The following is a 25,663-nucleotide window of genomic DNA, read 5'->3' as shown; positions in this document are numbered from 1 at the left end:
GAGATAGATAGATATGAGATAGATAGATAGATAGATATGAGATAGATAGATAGATAGATATGATATAGATAGATCTGAGAGAGATATACAATAAAGTAGATATAAACAAACATGTAGATGGATACAATAGATAGAATAAACAATGTACAATTGCCTCTAATTAATGAACATTACCCATAACCATCCATTAGTCTGTGTTTGTACAATGTATCTCCCCAATGATACAATGCAGATTATACATTACATGCAGTAATCTATGTGATCCATGTAATGCCGGCTATTTAAAGCAATGCTTCCCCGAGCCTTCACAATTAAACACCCGGGCTCTGCTAATTATGACTTATTGTCGGCGCAGATTGACGAGCTTAAAGGCCTAGTTTACTGAACGGGGACAATTCAGTCAGCAAATCCTCCATTGTCAGTGTCATGCATCGCCTGTGCTTGTCACCGAAAAAATGAATAGGAGGCAATAAGCCCAAAATGAGTTATTGTAATTACATTTAATTAGTTTAATGAGTTAATTATTTTGCTTACAGCTGTACAAGAGACTGCAAACATTTGTTAGGAGCGCGCACTGAGTAACACTGGGCAGTATCAATGTGTTTTATGTCATTAAACCCAAACGGCCGCCATGTTCTCAGGGCTCCGGGGAAACTATTCACAACTGTCAGGCGTTTGTGTTTTGTTTTTTGTTATTTTCTTTATGTGTGTGAGTGTGTTTTTTTTAAAGGGACAAAAAGAAGGAAAAAAAAATAATCCATATATTTCTATAAAAAAAAAAAAAACAACAACACTGTATTTTAAGTATTTTAAGACAACCCCCATCCTATAATCATATTGTGTGAAATGATCATTTAAAGCTGACGATTACCTCTTAAGAAAACCGACATGTTGTTTTTATTTTTAAAGGGACAAGAAATGTAATTAAAAAAAAAATCCAAATATTTCTACAAAAAAAGAACAGTACTGTATTTTAAATAAATAAATAAATAAAATAAATAAATAAAACAAATAAAAAAAAAATACTATAGTCAAATTGTAAGTAATTATTACTTAGAGTTGACCATTACTCCTTTCAAAAAAATAAATAAAAAAAAAGCCTTTTTTTTGAAGGGTCAAAAAGAAGAAAATAATCCAAATATTTTTTTTTTTTTTTATAAAAAAGAACAACACTGTTTTTCAAAGGAATCCAACCCCCCCATTCTATAGTCAAATCGTAAAAAATTATCATTTAAAAGCTGACAATTTCTCCCTATAAATAAAAAATAAAACGTATTGGGTTTTTTTTTGTTTTGTTTTTTGTTTTGTTTTTGTTTTTTTAGGGACAAAAAGAAGAGGAAAAAAAAAGCCAAATATTTCTATATATATATATATATATATATATATATATATATATATATATATATATAAAAAAACAATACTGTGTTTCAAAGGAAGCTAATCCCCATATTATAGTCAATTTAAAAGAAATGATCTTTTAAAACTGATGATTACTTCGTATAAGAAAACGCCAAAGGGACAAAAAGAAGAAAGAAAATAATTCAAATATTTCTATATTAAAAAAAAAGAACAGCACAATTGGTAAATTGTAAGAAATTATCATTTAAAGCTGACGATTTACTTCTTACAAGTAAACCTCCATGTTGTTGTTGTTTTTTTTTTTTTTTAAAGGGACAAAAAGAAGAGAAAAAAAATCCAAACATTCCTATAGGGAACAACGTTGTATTTTATTCATTTATTTTATTATTTATTTATTATTATTATTATTATTATTTTTTTTTTTTTAAAGAAAGCCAATCCCCATCCTCTAGTCAAATGATTTGACAATTACCCCTTATGGGAAAAACCGCCATGTTGTTTTGTTTAGGGTGCATTCCCACCCGGCGTATTTTGCTGCGTATTTTCTGCTGCGTATTTTATTTCCCATTGAAGTCAATAATGGGTTAGAAAATAGGCAGCAGCAAATACGCAGCAAAATAAGCCAGGTGGGAACGTACCCTTAGGCTAAGTTTCTATATTTTTTATTTATTTTATATTTTTTATTTTTTTGGAAGGGGAAAAACGCCAGACGCCGGAAATTGCACTGGCGTTTTTTCATGCGTTTTTTTTTTCATACGTTTTTTTTTCAACAAAAAAAAAGTAGAAACTTAGCCTTAAAGGGACAAAAGGAGAAATAATATTTCTAGGAATATTTCTATAAAAGATAATAACACTGTATTTAAAAAAAAATAAAAAAAATAAAAAAAAGGAAGCCAGACCCCCTTCCTAGAGTCAAATTGTAACAAATGATCATTAAAAAAAAAAACTGATGATTACCTCTCGAACCTTTAAGACAGTGGTCCCCAAACTGTGGCCCTCCAGATGTTGCAAAACTACAACTCCCAGCATGCCCGGACAGCCTTTGGCTGTCCGGGCATGCTGGGAATTGTAGTTTTGCAACATCTGTAGGGCCACAGTTTGGAGACCACTGCTTTAAGGTAACCGCCATGTTGGTTTCTTAAAGGGGAACTCATGTTCAGGATTGATTTGTAAGCATAATAATCATGCATCATAATATTTACACATTATTAATAGGATAATGATTACTGATGGGTGGCCACTTACAGTAATACCCACCTTTCTTGATGACTGACTGGTCCAGCAGATTCATAGCGTTATTAGCATCTTCCACCGACTGTGAAGAGATAAAAAACCAGAGGGAGATTAACAGCAGCACTAGGAGGGATATTAAAATATAATATATATATATATATATATAAATATAGATAAATCATGAGGTTCTGCGCACATTTCCATTTATATTAACCCGCCAGGACACTGTATATTATTCCTCAGCACATATGGACACTGAGTGGAAATGAAATATCTCCAGATGATAATAATAAAAGATGAAGAGCCCTGGAAGTGGGGGAGGCATTTTCTTATCTTGTTAAACATTGAATTACACAGAGGATTTTTTTTTTTTTTTTTTTTTTTTATATAATTTTTTTTCTTTTTTTTTTTTTTTCTCTCTTTGCCTTCCCTGCAATCTAATGCTAAATCAATGGGCTTCAGTGTCTTAACTCTCTGCATAATTTACAGGGCTTAAATAAATTCCCATTTAAATATAAATAAATCTCAGTGTATTGGAAGCCAATGGAGGGAGGGAGGGGGGGGAGGGCACTGGGGGGGGGGGGGGTTTATTGATTCGATTGGATTTCATTTTGATTTTTTTTTTTTAAAGTTTATAGGCTGTGGAGTAACTAATAATTGTTTAGTGATTTATATGGAGAAGGAGGTGTGTAGCAAGTTGAGTTTATAATAATAATAATGATAATAATAAAAAAATAATAATAATTGTTTAGTGATTTATATGGAGAAGGAGGTGTGTAGCAAATGGAGTTTATAATAATAATAATAATAATAATAAAATAATAATAATAATAATAAATAATAATAATTGTTTAGTGATTTATATGGAGGAGGTGTGTAGCAAGTTGTGTTTATTATAATAATAATAATAATAATAATAATAAAAAATAATAATAAAAAATAATAATAATAACTGTTTAGTGATTTATATGGAGAAGGAGGTGTGTAGCAAGTTGTGTTTATAATAATAATAATAATAATAATAATAATAAAAAATTATAATTGTTTAGTGATTTATATGGAGAAGGAGGTGTGTAGCAAGTTGTGTTTATTATAATAATAATAATAATAAAAAATAATAATAAAAAATTATAATAATAACTGTTTAGTGATTTATATGGAGAAGGAGGTGTGTAGCAAGTTGAGTTTATTATAATAATAAAAATAATAATAATAATAATAATAATAATTGTTTAGTGATTTATATGGAGGAGGTGTGTAGCAAGTTGTGTTTATAATAATAATAATAATAATAATAATAAAAAAATAATTAATAATAATAATTTCTTTGTGATTTATATGGAGAAGGAGGTGTGTAGCAAGTTGTGTTTATTATTATAATAATAATAAAAAATTATAATAATTAATAATAATAATTTTTTTGTGATTTATATGGAGAAGGAGGTGTGTAGCAAGTTGTGTTTATTATTATAATAATAATAAAAAAATAATACTAAAATAATAATAATAATAATAATTGTTTAGTGATTTATATGGAGAAGGAGGTGTGTAGCAAGTTGAGTTTATAATAATGATAATAAAAATAATAATAATAACAATTCTTCATCTTCTTCTTATTATTATTATTGTTATTATTATGGCTGTACTCACAGCTTGCGTTGATGCAGATTTTCTGCAGCTGATCAATGATAAAATCAGCTGCAGAAAATCCGCAGCAAAATACGCACATGTGGACCTGCTGAATACACAGCAGATTTATTGTGGATCTCACTCCCCCTTACTTCCAGCTAATGCAAAACTACAACTCCCAGCATGCCCGGACAGCCGGAGGCTGTCCGGGCATGCTGGGAGTTGTAGTTTTGCAACAGCTGGAGACACACAGGTTGGAAAACACTAGTAAATTAATCACAAATGCTGCAAATCTGCAGGTAAAATAAGCAGCAGCGTGTTGCTTTTTGTCTTTTTCTGCAGGCCACAGCAGCTACATCATTAGAATTTACCATTTATCTCACTGAAGTGCCTCCCCCCCTTAATATTGCCGCCCTAGGCACAGGCCCAATGGTGCCAAATGGCAAAGGCAGCCCTAATAATAACAATAATAATAACAATAATAATATTAAGAATTATTACTACTATTATGCATCAATAGTATTTTAAATTCTGCACTGTATCTCTTCTCTATAACATACAACTTGAAATAGTCTTCATGTAGTTTTCTGTAAAATAAATTCAATATTAATAACAACAATAATAATTAATATTGTAATTATTATTGTTATAATTGATAGTATTATTATGATTGCTATTATTAATAACATTATGCTTGTAGATTATTTTATCGAATTTAAAACATGAGCAGAGATTAAAATGTATCTATCTATATTATATATCATATAGTACCAACTCAGTCTATTTAAATATCTGCATTAAAAAGTATGCATCTATCTTTCATCAGTGTGCTATCTATCTATCTATCTATTTATTTATTCAACTATCTCTATCTCTCTCCTATATATCTATCTATCTATCTATCTATCTATCTATCTCCTATATCTTATTTATCTATCTTTCTTCTATATCTATCTCATATCTATCTATCTATCTCTCATATCTATCTGTCTGTCTGTCTATCTCTCTCTCTCCTATCTATCTATTTATTCATCTATCTCTATCTCTCTCTCCTATCTATCTCCTATATCTTATTTATCTATCTTTCTTCTATATCTATCTATCTCATATCTATCTCTCTCTCTCCTATCTATCTATCTATCTATCTATCTATCTATCTCCTATATCTTATTTATTTATCTATCTTTCTTCTATTTCTATCTATCTATCTATTTATCTATTTATTTATTTACACACACTAATAAATAAAATAATAAATAGAAAGATAGATATGAGATATATAGATAGATAGATAGATAGATAGATAGATAGATGAGATAGATATGAGATAGATAGATAGATATGGGATAGATACATCGATAGACATGGGATAGATAGATAGATAGATAGATAGATAGATATGAGATGGATAGATAGATATGAGATAGATATGAGATGGATAGATAGAAAGATAGATAGATGTGATAGATAGAAAGATAGATAGATAAATAGATATGAGATAGATAGATAAGAGATAGATAGATAGATATGTAGATAGATAGATATGAGATAGATAGATATGAGATAGATAGATAGATAGATAGATAGATATGAGATAGATAGATGGATAGATAGATATGAGATGGATAGATAGATATGAGATAGATAGATAGATAGATAGATATGAGATAGATAGATAGATAGATATGAGATAGATAGATAGATAGATGGATAGATAGATATGAGATAGATAGATAGATAGATAGATATGAGATAGATAGATAGATAGATAGATATGAGATAGATATGAGATAGATAGATAGATAGATAGATAGATGGATAGATAGATATGAGATAGATAGATAGATAGATAGATAGATATGAGATAGATATGAGATAGATAGATAGATAGATAGATAGATGGATAGATAGATATGAGGTAGATAGATAGATAGATAGATATGAGATAGATAGATAGATATGAGATAGATAGATAGATAGATAGATATGAGATGGATAGATAGATATGAGATAGATAGATAGATAGATAGATAGATAGATAGATAGATATGAGATAGATAGATAGATAGATAGATATGAGATAGATATGAGATAGATAGATAGATGGATAGATAGATATGAGATAGATAGATAGATAGATATGAGATAGATAGATAGATAGATAGATATGAGATAGATAGATAGATAGATAGTTCTTCATACAATTATAGAATCCTGATAAAACTGAACCAGAGTTAACCCTTTTGGCCCCATTACCAGGGAATCACCCGCACTTCTAATTATCTCCAATTAGTTAAGGAAAAGCTAATATGTGGGAACCATTCAGCATCAGAGGAGGGCTGGGAAGTAGGGTCAACTGAAATATGGCCAGTAGCCATAGCTCCAGGGCTAGCCTCGGAAGGGTTAACAGGAAATTGTTAATAGATACCCCCCCCCCTCCTCCTCCCTCTAGCAGCTCTTGTCATAATATGGGATCAATATAATGACCTGTGGAGGGGGCAGAGGGGAGGGGCAGAGGTGGGGGGTGCCAGGTAAATGACCCCCCCTAACATGGAGAAGTTGTTGTAGTTAATGAGAAGAGTCATGTCTGCTGTTGGTATCTAATCACAGACTCCTGCTGGGTCCTCATGAAGGAGATGTGCCCAGCATGTTGGCACTTAATAGTCACTCAGAGCATCGTAAAGATTTAATTAGGAAAAGAAGATGCCACAAACTACTGAGGGTTTTAATTACTACTGTAGTATACTACTTTCTATAGGACGGAGAGGGTGCGGTACAGTGTGCCAGTGTGCTCTGACACTCTGCTTCCTGGCGTTTTGTTCGTGGCTGGTTGCCATTGGTAACGTAACATTCTAAGAATAAACAGTATATGCATCTATTTTTTCTTTTCTTTCCTAAAGTAGTTTGCCACTCAACTTTCCACGACCCCTGAATGTCAATCTGTCTAGGCGCAGTGCATAGAGAGAGAGAGAGACAGTTTTGTCAGAGAGGATTCACGGTTGTCATAAAACCCATCTTTTCCAGCCATGGATAGGCATACACTGCCTGTAGGTGTATAATAAACCACACACATATAAAGCAATCATGTCATGAAAGGGTTAATAAAATGCGGCGATCGAAGCCAAAATATGTAAGGGTAGGTGTCAAACCTAACCTCTAGGTAACTAAACTGATCTGTGTGTAATGTGTAGGTCACTGTTTCCCAACCAGAGTGCCTCCAGCTGTTGCAAAACTACAACTCCCAGCATGCCCGGACAGCCTTTGGCTGTCCGGGCATGCTGGGAGTTGTAGTTTTGCAACAGCCGGAGGCACTCTGGTTGGGAAACACTGCTATAGGAGATCATTTATCTTTAGGGAAGCTGGGTTGTAAAAATTTGGGGGGCCGATGGGCATGTCCTATGGTTCTGGGTTCCAGGGGAGCACTAACTGGGCGCTATGCCCTATCCTGGGTAAGGGCTGGAGTAACTAAAGCTTTGCTGCAGGTGAAAGGTCTCACTCAATGTAACCTATGGGAGAAACCAATGTAACCTATAGGTAAGTGTATAGAGGTGACGTTTGCAGTACTTGATACATTGTAGCCACCAGCCAGGTTAATCTGGAGAATGTACAATGTATCACACGGATCTTCCCTCCCTTTACTGACTGCAATAAGGGAGGGTCGTGGAGTCATTTACCTCCCCTGTAAACATAGAATAATCCCAACCATAATAACAAGGTAGGAGGAGAAAGAGAAGAACAAGTACAAAGTACAGAAAAGAGATGACTGCAAGAATTAGAGCTTCTAGAGCTAATAAACTATAAACCACACATAAAAGTCATATATACTGTTACCTGCACCACGTTACCTCTGAGTATAAACTACTAGACGTATAGTGACGATTTACAGGATTTCTAAGGTGAACTTGTTAAAGGGTGAAGATGAATGTCTTCCATTATATGATATTATACTATATTATATGTAAACTATCTAATAGTATCAATCTAGGTGCTAGTGTCCATATATATTATATATAAGTCTGCGATGGATAGATGATAGATAGATAGATAGATATGAGATAGATAGATAGATAGATAGATAGATAGATATGAGATAGATAGATAGATAGATACATATGAGATAGATAGATAGATGGATAGATAGATAGATAGATAGATAGATATGATGATAGATAGATAGATAGATATGAGATAGATAGATAGATAGATAGATATGAGATAGATATGAGATATAGGTAGATATGAGATAGATAGATAGATAGATATGAGATAGATAGATAGATAGATAGATATGAGATAGATAGATAGATATGAGATAGATAGATAGATATGAGATATAGGTAGATATGAGATAGATAGATAGATAGATACGAGATAGATAGATAGATAGATAGATATGAGATAGATAGATATGAGATAGATAGATAGATAGATATGAGATAGATAATAGCTGTGAGACATGAAATATCTTGTATATTCTAGCGTCCATATATATTACATATCAATCTATCCCATATATGTGTACGATATATATATATATATATATATATAAATTGGTAGATAAATATATAGATAGATATGAGATAAATAGATAGATAGATAGATATGAGATAGATAGATAGATATGAGATAGATAGATAGATAAATAGATATGACCTTGTATGTGCATACCTGGATAAATTCCATGCCAGGTGATCCAGATTTATATAATATATTATTTCTATCTATCTCATATCTATCTATCTATCTATCTCATATCTATCTATTATCTATTTATTAAGCAATCAATCATTATAGAAAGCACTGATATTAAATTATATATTTACATACTTGTACATCTACCCTATTTATTTATCTGTCTCATATCTATCTACATATCTATCTATCTATCTATCTATCTATTTCATATCTATCTACATATCTATCTATCTATTTCATATCTATCTACATATCTATCAATCTATTTCATATCTATCTACATATCTATCTATTTCATATCTATCTACATATCTATCAATCTATTTCATATCTATCTACATATCTATCTATCTATCTCATATCTATCTACATATCTATCTATCTATTTCATATCTATCTACATATCTATCAATCTATTTCATATCTATCTACATATCTAGCTATCTATCTCATATCTATCTACATACCTATCTATCTATTTCATATCTATCTATCTATTTCATATCTATCTACATATCTATCAATCTATTTCATATCTATCTACATATCTAGCTATCTATCTCATATCTATCTACATATCTATCTATCTATTTCATATCTATCTACATACCTATCTATCTATTTCATATCTATCTATCTATTAATCACTTAATCATTATAGAAAGCACTGATAATAATTGACATACTTGTACATCTTCCATGCCATGGTGTCCTAAGCCATGCAAGGACAGACTGTCCCCCATGCCGGAGTCCAGGCCATGATGGGCCGAGTGGAGGAGGACGTCTGGCCGCCGGACTGAGTGGTAGTCCCTCCTGGGGTCCAGTCCTGACAGTTGGGGCAGGGAGGCTCTGGGCTGCGGTAAGAGAGATCCAGTGTCCGAGCTGACGTCCTGCCTCTGGCGCTGCCCCCATGGGTGCTGCTGTGGCTGATGCAGAGGGTTTAAGGAGTAAGGGTCGTTGACGTGGGAGTAAGGGTCCTGGCTCTGGTGGTAGGGCAGCGGCTGGTAGGGTGGTGGAAAGTAAGGAGGCTGGAAGTCCGAGGAAGGCGTGTGTGACAGCGGAGGGGCACTGGAGTATGGTCCCTGGGACACTGAACCCAACTGGGACAGCCGGGAGCTGTGGCTGGGCACACCGTCATGGCGGTCCTGGAAACAAATCCAACATAATTCATTCATCAGGATGATTGGAATCAGATAAACACTACATAACAAGACCAAAATACTGAACCAGACACAATAAATGTGCTAAATGTGAAATATATATATATAAGACCAAAATACTGAACCAGACACAATAAGTGTGCTAAATGTGAAATATATATATATATATATATATATAAGACCAAAATACTGAACCAGACACAATAAATGTGCTAAATGTGAAATATATATATATATAAGACCAAAATACTGAACCAGACACAATAAATGTGCTAAATGTGAAATATATATATAAGACCAAAATACTGAATCAGACACAATAAGTGTGCTAAATGTGAAATATATATATATATATATATATATATATATATATATATATATATATATATAAAAGACCAAAATACTGAACCAGACACAATAAATGTGCTAAATGTGAAATATATATATATATAAGACCAAAATACTGAACCAGACACAATAAATGTGCTAAATGTGAAATATATATATATATATATATATATATATATATATATATATATATATATATATATATATATGACCAAAATACTGAACCAGACACAATAAATGTGCTAAATGTGAAATATATATATATATATATATATATATATATATATATATGTATATATATATATATATATATATATATATATATATTTAAAAAAAAGTGGAATTGTAGTAATATTACCAAATAGTCAACACATCTACACCTTTATATTTTCGGCCTGTGCAATACTAGAAATGCGTAGAAACATCTACACACACACACACACACACACACATATACACACACATACACACATGCATATACACACATACATACACACACACACATACACACACACACACATACACACACACACAAACATAAACACACACATAAACACACACACACATAAACACACACACAAACATACACACACAAACACACACATAAACACACACACATACACACACATATACACACACATACACACACATATACACACACATACATACACACATACATATACACACATACATACACACACACACACATACACACACACAAACATACACACACAAACACACACATAAACACACACACATACACACACAAACACACACACACACACACACACACACATAAACACACACATACACACACACACACCCACACACACAGACATATAATCCTCAATATTCATATTTAATATAATTTCACCCATATACAATAGGGCAGTGTTTTCCAACCAGGGTGCCTCCAGCTGTTGCAAAACTACAACTCCCAGCACTCCCGGACAGCCTTCGGCTGTCCGGGCATGCTGGGAGTTGTAGTTTTGTAACAGCTGTAGGCACCCTGGTTGGGAAACACCGCAATAGGGATACATTTCTGTTTTAATCCTCTGATATTTGTAATCGAGAAGTTCAAGATTTGTTTAGCTTCTAGAATATTACAACTAGGTGCAAGAAGGCAACACATGAGCCAGATAGTAAAAAATAATTCCGAGTAACAACAATTCCTTATCTAGAAAATTCCAAAAGAAAAGAAGAAAAAAACATATCCAAAATGTAAAACAGATTGAACTGTCACTTGTGAAAATCTTTCAATAATAACACTGCCACTAAATCCTTTAAACATTCTACAACAGTAATAAAAACTGTCACTTATTCCTGTGATACATTCTGCAACAGTAAAATTATTCAAATAAAAATAAGGAAGACAAATAACATAACAACCACTGGCACCTATTTATAGGAAACATTCTACAACAGTAAAATACTTTAAAAAAAAAATAAAAAAAAAATATATATATATAGTGCAAATAATTATAGTCACTGTCATTATTTTTAGGAAACATTCTACAACAGTAAAATACTAAATATATATATATATATATATATATATATATATATATATATATAGTGCAAATAAATATAGTCACTGTCATTATTTCTAGGAAACATTCTATAGCACTAAAATAATTGAAATACAAACAAGAAGTACAAATAAAAGCCACTGCCTCTTATTTCTATTACACATTCCACAACAGTAAAATAATTCCAATAAAACAAGAAGGTCAAATAAAAAAATAAAAAAAAATAGCCACTGCCACTTCTTTCTATGAAACATTCTACAGCAGTAAAATAATTCCAATAATACCAGAAAGTGCAAATAACAAAAAATAAAAATAAATCACTGCCACTTCTTTCTATGAAACATTCTACAGCAGTAAAGTAATTCCAATAATACCAGAAAGAGCAAAGAACAAAAAATAAAAATAAATCACTGCCACTTATTTGCATGAAACATTTTAGTTCAGTAAAAGAATTCACGTAAAAACAAGAAGTGTAAGTAACAAAAATAGTATAACGTTATGTTATTGTGTTGTTTTTTTCATCTGGATATTTGTAAACTCTTGCTTTACCCAATAAAACTGGTCTTGAATTGGAAAAAAAAATCTGCAGTATAACATTATGGAATAAAAGTGAAACAACGTGACATATATATATATATATATATATATATATATATATATATATATATAACACCTAAATCATTAAAATAAAAAAAAACCCAAAAAATTATAATTCTCAATTCTTCCAAAAAAAAAATATATGTATATATATATATATATATATATATATATATATATATATAGCAATAAACTTGAAATAACATTTAGAACAAGAACAAAGCAGAAGTTTTATAGTAAAGAATAGGAGGGGGGGGGGTTGATTGGAAAAGAAAATCCATGGAAAAGAAGGTATTTCAAGAAAAAAAAATCTGTCCAAATCGCCAACAGCAATATCTGGAGTTTATTTTTTATTTTTGTGTGCCTCCAGCTGACTATGGTCCACCACTCTTAATAATAGAAATTCAAAGAGAAAACCCAGCTGTAGCTTATACAATTGCCCTAAATGACTAAAAAAAATTAAAAAATAAAAAGACAAAAAATGAAAAAAAAAAGAAAAAAAAAAAGAAAAGAAAAAGAAAAAAAAAAAGCCAAAGGCGTTAAAGGGAAAAGAATAATAATAATAAAAAAAAATATATATATATAATGGAAAGCAATGAACTCACCATAGCTGAATAGGTGTGTACCAACATCTGGACACAATGCAGTAGGTCTTTCAAGAGTTAAATCAAATAAAAAAAAAATGCTTTAATATAGGATGGAAACCCCTGCAAGTACGCGGCTCGAGTCAGATCCAAGTCATCTATCCATCAAATAATGGCCACAAAATAAGGGTCTAGTATGGATTGTCCTCTGTGTGGGTCCTCCTTTAAGCTCCTCTTCCACCCAAGGCTAGACTGAGACTGCTAGGACGCCCCTTCCCACCAATGCTCTACACCGCCTCATAATAATTGATATTCATGACTATTAATATTACAGCGCGTCTTTAAAGGCAGCGTGCAGCTCCTCCATCCGCAGCGGCTCTACCATTGTAAATGACGTTCATTCAGTGGAGAATTACTAGATGTAATCAGACAAGGGGGCTGGCGATAGGAAGTCTTGGCTACAAAACTTTACCACTGGAAGGATGAACGACTGTCAATTAAATGGAGAGGGAGAGGTTTTTTTTTTTTGTGTTCTGCACAACCCCCTTTAACTGCAGTGTTTCCTAAGTAGGGTGCCTCCAGCTGTTGCAGAACTACAACTCCCAGCATGCTGGCAGTTGTAGTTTTGCAACAGCTGAGGGCACCCTGCTTGGGAAATACTGCCCTACTGGAATAAGGGGAAAGAGTTGGTAGTGGGAGGTAAGTTAACCAATCAACAAATGAATTATTATTATTTATTATTATTATTATTATTATTATTATTATTATAAATAATATTAATACATAATAGATGTATCTATCTATCCGCCTATCTACTTTCTTTACCATTTTGTGTCAGTGTTTCCCATCCAGAGTGTCTCCAGCTGTTGCAAAACTACAACTCCCAGCATGCCTTCGGCATGCTGGGAGTTGTAGTTTTGCAACAGCTGGAGTCACTCTGGTTGAGAAACCCTGCCCTACTGGAAAAAGGCTATTCTCTCTCTCTCTCTCTCTCTCTCTCTCTCTCTCTCTCTCTCTCTCCTCTCTCTCTCTCTCTCTCTCTCTCTCTCTCTCTCTCTCTCTCTTTTCTCTCTCTCTCTCTCTCTCTCTCTCTCTCTCTCTCTTTCTCTCTCTCTCTCTCTCTCTCTCTCTCTCTCTCATATCTATCTATCTATCTCATATCTATCTCATATCTATCTATCTATCTATCTATCTCATATCTATCTATCTCATATCTATCTATCTATCTATCTATCTATCTATCTCATATCTATCTCATATCTATCTATCTCACGTCTATCTATCTATCTATCTATCTATCTCATATCTATCTATCTATCTATCTATCCATCTCTTCTATCTTTTCTTTCTTTCTACGAATGTCAGTGTTTCCCAACTAGGGTGCCTCCAGCTATTGCAAAACTACAACTCCCAGCATGGCTAGACAGCCTCCGGCTGATAGACAGATATGAGATAGATAGATATAGATATGAGATAGATAGATATGAGATAGATAGATAGATATGAGATAGATAGATCGATAGATATGAGATAGATAGATATATATAGATATGAGATAAATAGATATGAGATAGATAGATAGATATGAGATAGATATGAGATAGAGATAGATATGAGATAAATAGATAGATAGATACATACATAGATAAATAGATAGATATGAGATAGATAGATTTATTTATTTATTTGTTTATTTATTGACTTACATTCTACTTCGGACTTATCCCCTACTCCAGTCCGGCAGTGTTTCCCAACCAGGGTGCCTCCAGCTGTTGCAGAACTACAACTCCCAGCATGCTGGGAGTTGTAGTTTTGCAGAAATTGGAGGCACCCTGATTGGGAACCAATGCCCTCCTGGAATAGGTGATGAGTTGGTAGTAGGAGTTAAGTCCATATATAAATAAATAAATAATAAAATAAATAAATTCACTTTTACTTAACAGCCCACAGTGATTAACACTTCTCCTTTAAGTAAATAAATAAATAAACAAAAACAAAAAGGCTTCTACACCGCAGAGAAGGGGGTGGTGCAGTTGGTGCAGCGCAGATTTGACGCAGGGGAGTTTAAAAAGATAATAATAAAAATAAAAATAAATTAAATTTTGAATTTTTTCTTCTTTTACTTCCAGAAAGCGAATTTCTGTTTTCATGGATGGCCACAGGCATTTCTTTTCTTTTCTTTTCTTTTCTTTTTTTTTTACTGTCTTTTGATGTTTTGTGAACTAGCTGAACCAGTCTGCCTGTCATTATTATCTGCTTATTTTGGAACATATTTCTGCATTTAACCCGTTTTCTAGCGCCCAGGATGGAGTTTTTTCTTTTAGCTCATGAATAACTCGGCTGCTTAGGATTCGCTTGTTTGTTGGGTGTTTAGAGGAATTATAAGCGAATGTTCTGCTGTTTTCTTTCCAGAAGAAGGAAGGAAGGAAGGTGGGAGCCGCTTTATGTTCCCAATTGACGCACATAGGAAAGCATTGCCCACTGGATAGGTATAGGGGTATAGAGGTGGATGGCATTGGTAAGAAGAGGGGTAGTGGTTTAGAGTTTTGGGGGTTATAGAGAGGTGATTTGGGAGTTAATTTGGGCAACACAAGTAGGAGAGAGGTGGTAAAATAAATGGAGTGAAGAAGTATTGTTATAAAGAGGGAATGGAAAGTGGCACATACAGGGGAGAGGACTCTAAAACAGAAGGGGGCAGAAAGATGGTACAGAAAGAGCGGGTAAAGAGATAAGGAATGGAGTCCGAGAGAAGGGGCAAAGGCAAGAGATGAACAAGAAGAGGGGGCATGGAACAAGAGGGGCAGAAAGAGGGGCAGAGAGGTAAGGAGAGGGCATATAGGAAGGGGCAGAGAGAGGGCACACAGAAGGAAAGGGCAGAAACGGGGCGAGGGAGGTAAGGAGAGAGGACATATAAAGAGGGGGCACAAAGGGGGACACAGAGGTAAAGATAGGGGACATAGACAGAAACAGAGGGGGCAGCAAATGATGGCACAGATAGAAAGTTAGGACAGAAATGGGGTACAGAGATATGGAAAGGTAATACAAAGAAGGGGCAAAGATGATAGGAGATGAACAAGAAGAGGGGCGCAGACAGAAATAAAGGGGACCTTCAGAAAGGGACAAGAGCACAATGAGGGACCACAGACAAATAGGGGACAGAAAAGGGGGTACAGAAAGAGGGTGGATCGAAGGAGATGAAACAGAAAGACGGGGGGCAGAGACAAAAAGAGGGGAGCAAGAAGAGACAGGAAGAGGGGAGCAAGAAGAGACTGAAAAGGGGGAGCAAGAAGAGACAGGGAGAGGGGAGCAAGAAGAGACAGGGAGAGGGGAGCAAGAAGAGACAAAAAGAGGGGAGCAAGAAGAGACAGGAAGAGGGGAGATAGAAGAGACTGAAAGAGGGGAGCAAGAAGAGACAGGAAGCGGGGAGATAGAAGAGACTGAAAGAGGGGAGCAAGAAGAGAAAGGAAGAGGGGAGCAAGAAGAGACAGGAAGAGGGGAGCAAGAAGAGACAAAAAGAGGGGAGCAAGAAGAGACAAAGCGGGGAGCAAGAAGAGACAGAAAGGGGGGAGCAAGAAGAGACAAAAAGAGGGGAGCAAGAAGAGACTGAAAGAGGGGAGCAAGAAGAGACTGAAAGAGGGGAGCAAGAAGAGATAGAAAGAGGGGAGCAAGAAGAGACAAAACGTGGAGCAAGAAGAGACAGAAAGAGGGGAGCAAGAAGAGACAGGAAGAGGGGAGATAGAAGAGACAGAAAGAGGGGAGAAAGAAGAGACGGAAAGAGGGGAGCAAGAAGAGACAGAAAGAGGGGAGCAAGAAGAGACGGAAAGAGGGCAGCAAGAAGAGATAGAAAGAGGGGAGCAAGAAGAGACAGAAAGAGGAGAGCAAGAAGAGACAGGAAGAGGGGAGATAGAAGAGACAGAAAGAGGGGAGAAAGAAGAGACGGAAAGAGGGGAGCAAGAAGAGACAGAAAGAGGGGAGCAAGAAGAGACGGAAAGAGGGCAGCAAGAAGAGATAGAAAGAGGGGAGCAAGAAGAGACAGAAAGAGGGGAGCAAGAAGAGACAGAAAGAGGGGAGCAAGAAGAGACAAAGAGGGGAGCAAGAAGAGATAGAAAGAGGGGAGCAAGAAGAGATAGAGGAGAGAAGGGTCAGGAAGCAAGATGGGGCACAAACAGATGGAGAGGACACAGAAGGAGACGGGACTGAAATATGGCACAAAGAGAGAGGGCACGGGAAGAAAGGGGTGCAGAGAGGGAGAGGGCACAGGGAGAGCAGCTCCGTTTTGCATTGCGCGGAACTAATGCAGCATATGCCGGATTATGGACGCGTTCCGCTCGTAATTAGCGTGACTGGCGCTATTGAGAGCAGAGACATCCCCCTTATCTGGGAGCCGGCTGCCTGCAGGGAGTGGGGGCCAGCAGCCCCTCCATCCCAATCTGACCACACTTTCTAATATTCCTATAATAATATTCCTAGAATGTCACCACCTCAGCTCCAGCCATGAAGCCTCCAACCTGCCCTAATGTGCACAGAATACATTAAAAGCGGCTCCAAACTTCTTCATCTCCTCTTGTATTTCCTGAGCTCCTTACATCCGTCTTAAACATTAACTAGGGCCAGGACTGAAGGGTGACCTCTCCTAACACTCACCCTGCCAGGGTCTCACTTCCCCAAATAATCCACCCCCCCATCCCACACTCACACTCATGCATTGTTATCAAGAATAAACACCCCAAGCCAGTGTTTCCCAACCAGGGTGCCTCCAGCTGTGGCCAAACTACAACACACGAGGAGATGTGCCTGGGGCAGTGTTTCCCAACCAGGGTGCAACCAGCTGTGGCCAAACTACAACTCCCAGCATGCCCGGACAGCCAAAGGCTGTCCGGGCATGCTGGGAGTTGTAGTTTGGCCACAGCTGGAGGCACCCTGGTTGGGAAACACAGCCCCAAGCACATTTCCTCATGATAAAGACCCAAGCTGACATTCCTGCAGAAACTGCCCAACTCTGAAACCATTCAGATAGATGGAAGAACAATATATAGAATTGTACTATAGGTGGTCACTTATGTATTTAGGCAGAATTTACAATCCAAGCGGAATATAAAAGTGAGGAAATACTCAAATCCGAAATTCTATAATAAAATGATTGATACAGGATAAAATAGACAATCATTTAAAGAAAGAAAAAAAAGTTAAAAAGTGAATGTGTAGGATGTAGGACAGTGTCAAATAAATGTACAAAATGCATGAAAAGTTTATAGTGTCTAATAAAGAATGTATGGAGACTGTAAAACAGACAATATACAGTGTGATATAAAAAGTGTATAATAGATAATGCACAATGTGGCATAATATATATATACTGTGTATTGTGTAAAAAATAAACGTCTATAGGCTGTAAAACAATTTAAAATGTATGGAAAGTGTATAATGTATAGACGGTATAATAGATATAGGCAATGTATGAAAAGTATATAACATAATGTATAGACTGTATAATATATATATATATATATATATATATATATATATATATATATATATATATAGACAATGTATGAAAAGTATGAAAAGTATATAACAGAATGTGTAGACGGTATAATAGATATAGGCAATGTATGAAAAGTATATAACAAAATGTATAGACTGTATAATATATATATATATATATATATATATATATATATATATAAATAGACAATGTATGAAAAGTATATAACAAAATGTATAGACTGTATAATATATATATATATATATATATATATATATATAAATAGACAATGTATGAAAAGTATATAACATAATGTATAGACTGTATAATATATATATATATATATATATATATATATAGACAATGTATGAAAAGTATATAACAGAATGTGTAGACGGTATAATAGATATAGGCAATGTATGAAAAGTATATAACAAAATGTATAGACTGTATAATATATATATATATATATATATATATATATAAATAGACAATGTATGAAAAGTATATAACAGAATGTGTAGACGGTATAATATATATATTATATATATATATAGCCAATGTATGAAAAGTATATAACATAATGTATAGACGGTATAATAGATATAGACAATGTATGAAAAGTATATAACAAAATGTGTAGACTGTATAATATATATATATATATATATATATATATATATATATATATATATATAGCCAATGTATGAAAAGTATATAACATAATGTATAGACTGTATAATATATTTACAGCCAATGTATGAAAAGTATATAACATAATGTATAGAGTGTATAACAGATACAGACAATGTATAAAAAGTATATAACATAATGTATAGAGTGTATAATAGATATAGACAATGTATAAAAAGTATATAACATAATGTATAGAGTGTATAACAGATATAGACAATGTATAAAAAGTATATAACATAATGTATAGAGTGTATAACAGATATAGACAATGTATAAAAAGTATATAACAGAATGTATAGAGTGTATAATAGATATAGACAATGTATGAAAAGTATATAACAGAATGTGTAGACTGTGTAATATATATATAGATAAGGTATGAAAAGTATATAACATAATGTATAGACTGTATAATATATAGCCAATGTATGAAAAGTATATAACATAATGTGTAGAGTGTATGATAGATACAGACAATGTATAAAAAGTATATAACATAATGTATAGAGTGTATGATAGATACAGACAATGTATAAAAAGTATATAACATAATGTATAGAGTGTATGATAGATATAGACAATGTATAAAAAGTATATAACATAATGTGTAGAGTGTATGATAGATACAGACAATGTATGAAAGTATATAACATAATGTATAGAGTGTATGATAGATACAGACAATGTATAAAAAGTATATAACATAATGTATAGAGTGTATGATAGATATAGACAATGTATAAAAAGTATATAACATAATGTATAGAGTGTATAACAGATATAGACAATGTATAAAAAGTATATAACATAATATAAAGACAATGAATTGTTTGTAGACAGTGTATCATGTAAAGTCAATGCAAGGAAAGAGTTTCATCAGTTTGTAGACTGTATATAAGATACAATGTATAATGTGTGTGTGTATATATATATATATATATATATATATATATATATATATGAGTGTGTGCAATATGTAGACCATGCAAAACCCATGTAAACTATATAAACTAGATGAAGTTATACAGAGTGTGTGATCTAAACGTAATATTGGGAACATATACAGATTGTGCATAATATTGAATGTTTGGATATGATTAGTATAAGGAAAAGGGAAAATAAATGAGCTGTAAATGTAAAGACAAAGTAAAGTTATAGACAATGTTTGGGTCACACAGACAACATGTGCCCAGTGTAAAAGACTGAACATGTCCATAGTCAATGTGTGGAAACTCAGTAACACATTACATAGAACCTATAAAGCGGAGTAAGTGGAGAAACTCAATGCCATATGGAAGTTATGGTTTGGATAATTGATGGAAACTCTATGCTGTATGGAAAGTTCTATCTATAAATACAGGTGGAAGGTCTGTACTGTAGACTAAGTATAATACATGGGAAGAATGGGGAAATAGAAACACATGAAGTATGATGAAGGCAAAGTATGGGAAGTGTGTGATGTCGGGGTATGGAAGGGAACTATCATCCTCTATGGACAGGTAGGTGATACAGGGCAGGGTGGGCATGCAGTGGTGGCACAGGGCTGCCTTTACCTCGTAGATATCTTCATACTTGACATTTTCCACCAGTTTCCAGAGCATTGTGGCTGAGTGTTGAGTGTGTGGTGAGCGCATTCATGTGAGGAGCAGATGTCTGCAGTCTCACTCACTCCCTGTCTGTAATGATCCCCATACAGGAGTGGGGGGGAGCACAGAATGATGGCAGACACCTCTATCTGCGAACAAAAGGCTGAGCTAGCAGGACACAGCTCATATGCCCCTACCCCTCATCCATCATATGCATTTACCACACTCTATATATGTGAGTGCTGCCAGGCACAGGGGGTATAGAGCCAGGGCTGCCCAGCTGGATGGCAAGATAGACAATTCTCTGCATAGATCTTTCTATATCACAATATAAAAGCCTTCATTTATACATTTATTTATTTATTACTTAAAACGAAATGCTAAATCATCTGTGGATATGTATAAATAGAAACATGAATATTGTGCTTAAATATATAGTCTTCCCATATCTGAATTGTCTATATTTAGTTCTATCTATCTATCATTTCATCTCTCTCTATATCTATCTATCTATCTATCTATCTCATATCTATCTATCTATCTATCTATCTATCTCATATCTATCTATCTATTATCTATCTATCTCATATCTATCTATCTATCTATCTATTATCTATCTATCTCATATCTATCTATCTATCTATCTATCTCATGTCTATCTATCTATTATCTATCTTTCTATTATCTAGCTATCTATTTATCTATCTATCTCTCTATCTAATATCTATCTATCTATCTATCTATCTATATCTCTCTATCTATCTATCTATCTCATATCTATATATATATCTATCTTTCTATTATCTATCTATCTCATATCTATCTATTTATCTATCTATCTATCTCATATCTATCTATTATGTATCTATCTCATATCTATCTATCTATCTATCTATCTATCTATCTAATATCTATCTATCTATCTATCTATCTATCTATCTATCTATCTATCTAATATCTATCTATCTATCTATCTCTTATCTATCTGTCCATCTCTCTCTCTCTCTCTCTCTCTCTCTCTCTCTCTCTCTCTCTCTCTCTCTCTCATAGATACAGATAGATATAAACTATCAAACATAAACCACAAGTTCTAGAACAGCGGTCTTCAAACTGTGGCCCTCCAGATGTTGCAAAGCTACAATTCCCAGCATGCCCGGACAGCAGTTGTCTGTCCGGGCATGCTGGGAGTTGTAGTTTTGCAACAGCTGGAGGGCCACAGTTTGAAGACCGCTGTTCTAGAACATGTGTAGTGTTGGATGTTCTTCTGTCTTATTCGCTGACATGTAATGGGGATCCTGATAGTTTCTCCTCTTAATTCCTCCACAGTTTTCTTCCTGTTAGAGATGATTTTAGTTCCATGTGGAATAAGCGCAGATAGTGGGCAGGGGGTATACAGCTTGTGCAGGGGGTATACAGCTTGTGCAGGGGGTATACAGCTTGTGCAGGGGGTATACAGCTTGTGCATGGGGTATACAGCTTGTGCAGGGGGTATACAGCTTGTGCAGGGGGTATACAGCTTGTGCAGGGGGTATACAGCTTGTGCAGGGGGTATACAGCTTGTGCAGGGGGTATAAAGCTGGTGCAGGGGGTATACAGCTTGTGCTGGGGGTATACAGCTTGTGCAGGGGGTATACAGCTTGTGCAGGTGGTATACAGCTTGTGCAGGGGGTATACAGCTGGTGCAGGGAGTATACAGCTTGTGCAGGGGGTATACAGCTTGTGCAGGTGGTATACAGCTTGTGCAGGGGGTATACAGCTTGTGCAGGTGGTATACAGCTGGTGCAGGGAGTATACAGCTTGTGCAGGGGGTATACAGCTTGTACAGGTGGTATACAGCTTGTGCAGGGGGTATACAGCTTGTGCAGGTGGTATACAGCTTGTGCAGGGGGTATACAGCTTGTGCAGGGGGTATACAGCTTGTGCTGGGGGTATACAGCTTGTGCAGGGGGTATAAAGCTTGTACAGGTGGTATACAGCTTGTGCAGGGGGTATACAGCTTGTGCAGGGGGTATACAGCTTGTGCTGGGGGTATACAGCTTGTGCAGGGGGTATACAGCTTGTACAGGTGGTATACAGCTTGTGCAGGGGGTATACAGCTTGTGCAGGGGGTATACAGCTTGTGCTGGGGGTATACAGCTTGTGCAGGGGGTATACAGCTTGTGCTGGGGGTATACAGCTTGTGCAGTGGGTATACAGCTTGTGCAGGGGGTATACAGCTTGTGCAGGGAGTATACAGCTGGTGCAGGGAGTATACAGAGAGGTCACAGTGTAGAGACCCCGGTCAGTCCTGGTCCCCCCCACACACCCAGCAGACCCTCCCCACTCATTATCACTGGATGATACTACACAGTGCACTAACCACCAGGACTTTATTATGGCTTTATACAATTATACATGTTTATTCGATTCAGCAACAAATTGTGATATCTTGGTGTTAATAAGAGTAAAATAAATGATTGTGTATAGAAAATAACACAATGTCCTATGATAATTATAAGTATTTAAGAAAGAAAACGAAAGAAGGTTGCGACAGAAAGATGGTTATAGAAGGATGGATGGATATATGATAGATATGAGATGGATAGATAGATATGAGATGGATAGATAGATAGATATAGATAGATATGAGAAAGATAGATATGAGATAGATAGATAGATATAGATAGATATGAGATAGATAGATAGATAGATAGATATGAGATAGATAGATAGATATGAGATAGATAGATATGATATAGATAGATAGATAGATATGAGATAGATAGATAGATAAGAGATAGATAGATATATAGATATATATGAGATAGATAGAAGATAGATAGATAGACAGATAGATATGAGATAGATAGATATGAAATAGATAGATATGAGATAGATAGATAGATATGAGATAGATAGATATGAGATAGATAGATAAGAGATAGATAGATAGATAGATATATATGAGATAGATATGAAATAGATAGATATGAGATAGATAGATATATATGAGATAGATAGATAGATATGAGATAGATAGACATGAAATAGATAGATATGAGATAGATAGATAGATATGAGATAGATAGATATGAGATAGATAGATAAGAGATAGATAGATAGATATATATGAGATAGATATGAAATAGATAGATATGAGATAGATAGATATATATGAGATAGATAGATAGATAGATATGAGATAGATAGATTGAATTACAAAGATAATTAGACACATTGATAAATATACATGAAATAGATAGTATATAGTACTAGTAGTATAGTAGAAGAAAAACAAATAAATAAAGACGGAACAAAGAAATATAGATAGATAGATAATAGATTTAGAGAGGCAGATATACAGATAAATAAACAGGTAGATTCACAAAAGAGAGAGTAGAAGAAAAAGAAATAATAGAAAGAAAGAAAGAAAGAACAAAAGAAAGAAAAAAAGATGTGTATAGAGGAATGGCGCAATAGTTAAACATAAAAATGCAAATAATTACAATAAGTATACAGATAATACAAATTAAATAGATGTAGATAAACAGATATAAGATAGGTATGTAATAGACAGAATAACTAGATAGATGCACAGCTAGATATAAAATAGATGTGATAGATACATATATAGATATGAAATCAATAGACAGTAAGATAGATATGAAATAAATAGATAGATATGAGATAGAGATGAAATAGATAGATATGAGATAGATAGATAGATATGAGATAGATAGATAGATAGATATGAGATAGATAGATATATAGATAGATAGATAGGTATGAGATATATAGATAGATAGATATGAGATAGATAGATAGATAGATATGAGATAGATAGGTAGATAGATATGAGATAGATAGATGGAGAAATAGAGTAATAGATATATAGATAGATAAATAAAGTAATATATGTATAGATGGATATTAAAGATACATAGATACATAATAGATAGATATAAATACATAAAATAAATAATATGATAGACAGATGTAGATATGAGACAGATAGATAAATAATGTTATTATAAGGAAAAATAAAAGACACACGAATAGCTATAGATATGTTGTTGATCAGTTACATGGCGGAATGAGATACATTACCAATTGTTATTACTATTATTCTCATCATCACTCAGTATTCTGTATAATACACTATAAGTTGTAGATATTATGTACTGAGTCACTAATTCCCCTGTATATGGAGAAGCTCAGAGACTCCTCCATGGATCTGTATTTTCTCCTTTCACTGAACCACAGGGAACAACTATTCATTCCTGGCTTCAACAAACCACCAGGTACATTGGCCAAGGGCGCCCTCTCTTGGCCTGAATGGAACTTTACACTGCACTCCCTGGAGTGGACATCCTCTCCTCTTCATCTCTGGGGGGCTTTATCCTTTTTTAGACACAGAGTTTTGTAGGGACCGGGTGGATCAGTGGTACAGAGCACCCTGGAACTAGGGTTTGCAATAACATTTTATTTTTGGCGGAAAAATAAAATAACATCTGGTGATGTGATGGAGAATAGTATCATATATTAGCATCAACCATGCTAAACAAAACAATGTCTAATACAGTGTTTCCCAACCAGTGTGCCTCCAACTGTTGCAAAACTACAACTCCCAGCATGCCCGGACAGCCTTCGGCTGTCCGGGCATGCTGGGAGTTGTAGTTTTGCCACAGCTGGAGGCACACTGGTTGGAAAACACTCATCTAATAGATGACACATTAGCTGTAAGACGGTTGTATACACCTTACAATGACCTAGGAGTTTTAAT

General features: G+C 34.3%; 1 protein-coding gene across 4 annotated transcripts in view; it reads right to left on the bottom strand.

Moving 5' to 3' along the window:
- The window catches only part of TFAP2B (transcription factor AP-2 beta), a 46,695-nt gene extending 25,672 nt beyond the window's left edge, over positions 1-21,023 (bottom strand). Inside the window, exons 1-3 of one of the 4 annotated variants that reach the window (XM_056564005.1) lie at positions 20,869-21,023; positions 9,603-10,061; positions 2,605-2,674 (exon numbers count right to left, since the gene is read on the bottom strand). In XM_056564005.1, the coding sequence (XP_056419980.1) occupies positions 2,605-2,674; positions 9,603-10,061; positions 20,869-20,949 (610 nt within the window). In that variant the 5' untranslated portion in view covers positions 20,950-21,023. Of the gene's footprint in view, positions 1-2,604; positions 2,675-9,602; positions 10,062-13,155; positions 13,501-20,868 lie in introns of those variants that run through there. The other 3 variants (XM_056564006.1, XM_056564007.1, XM_056564008.1) reach the window with 3 other exon arrangements.
- Between the last annotated feature and the right edge of the window lie 4,640 nt (positions 21,024-25,663).

Source organism: Hyla sarda, chromosome 3 (assembly GCF_029499605.1).
Source record: "Hyla sarda isolate aHylSar1 chromosome 3, aHylSar1.hap1, whole genome shotgun sequence".
Taxonomy (NCBI): Eukaryota; Metazoa; Chordata; class Amphibia; order Anura; family Hylidae; genus Hyla; species Hyla sarda.
Note: the sequence above shows the minus strand (reverse complement) of the source record. Positions and strands in the feature narration are given on the sequence as shown.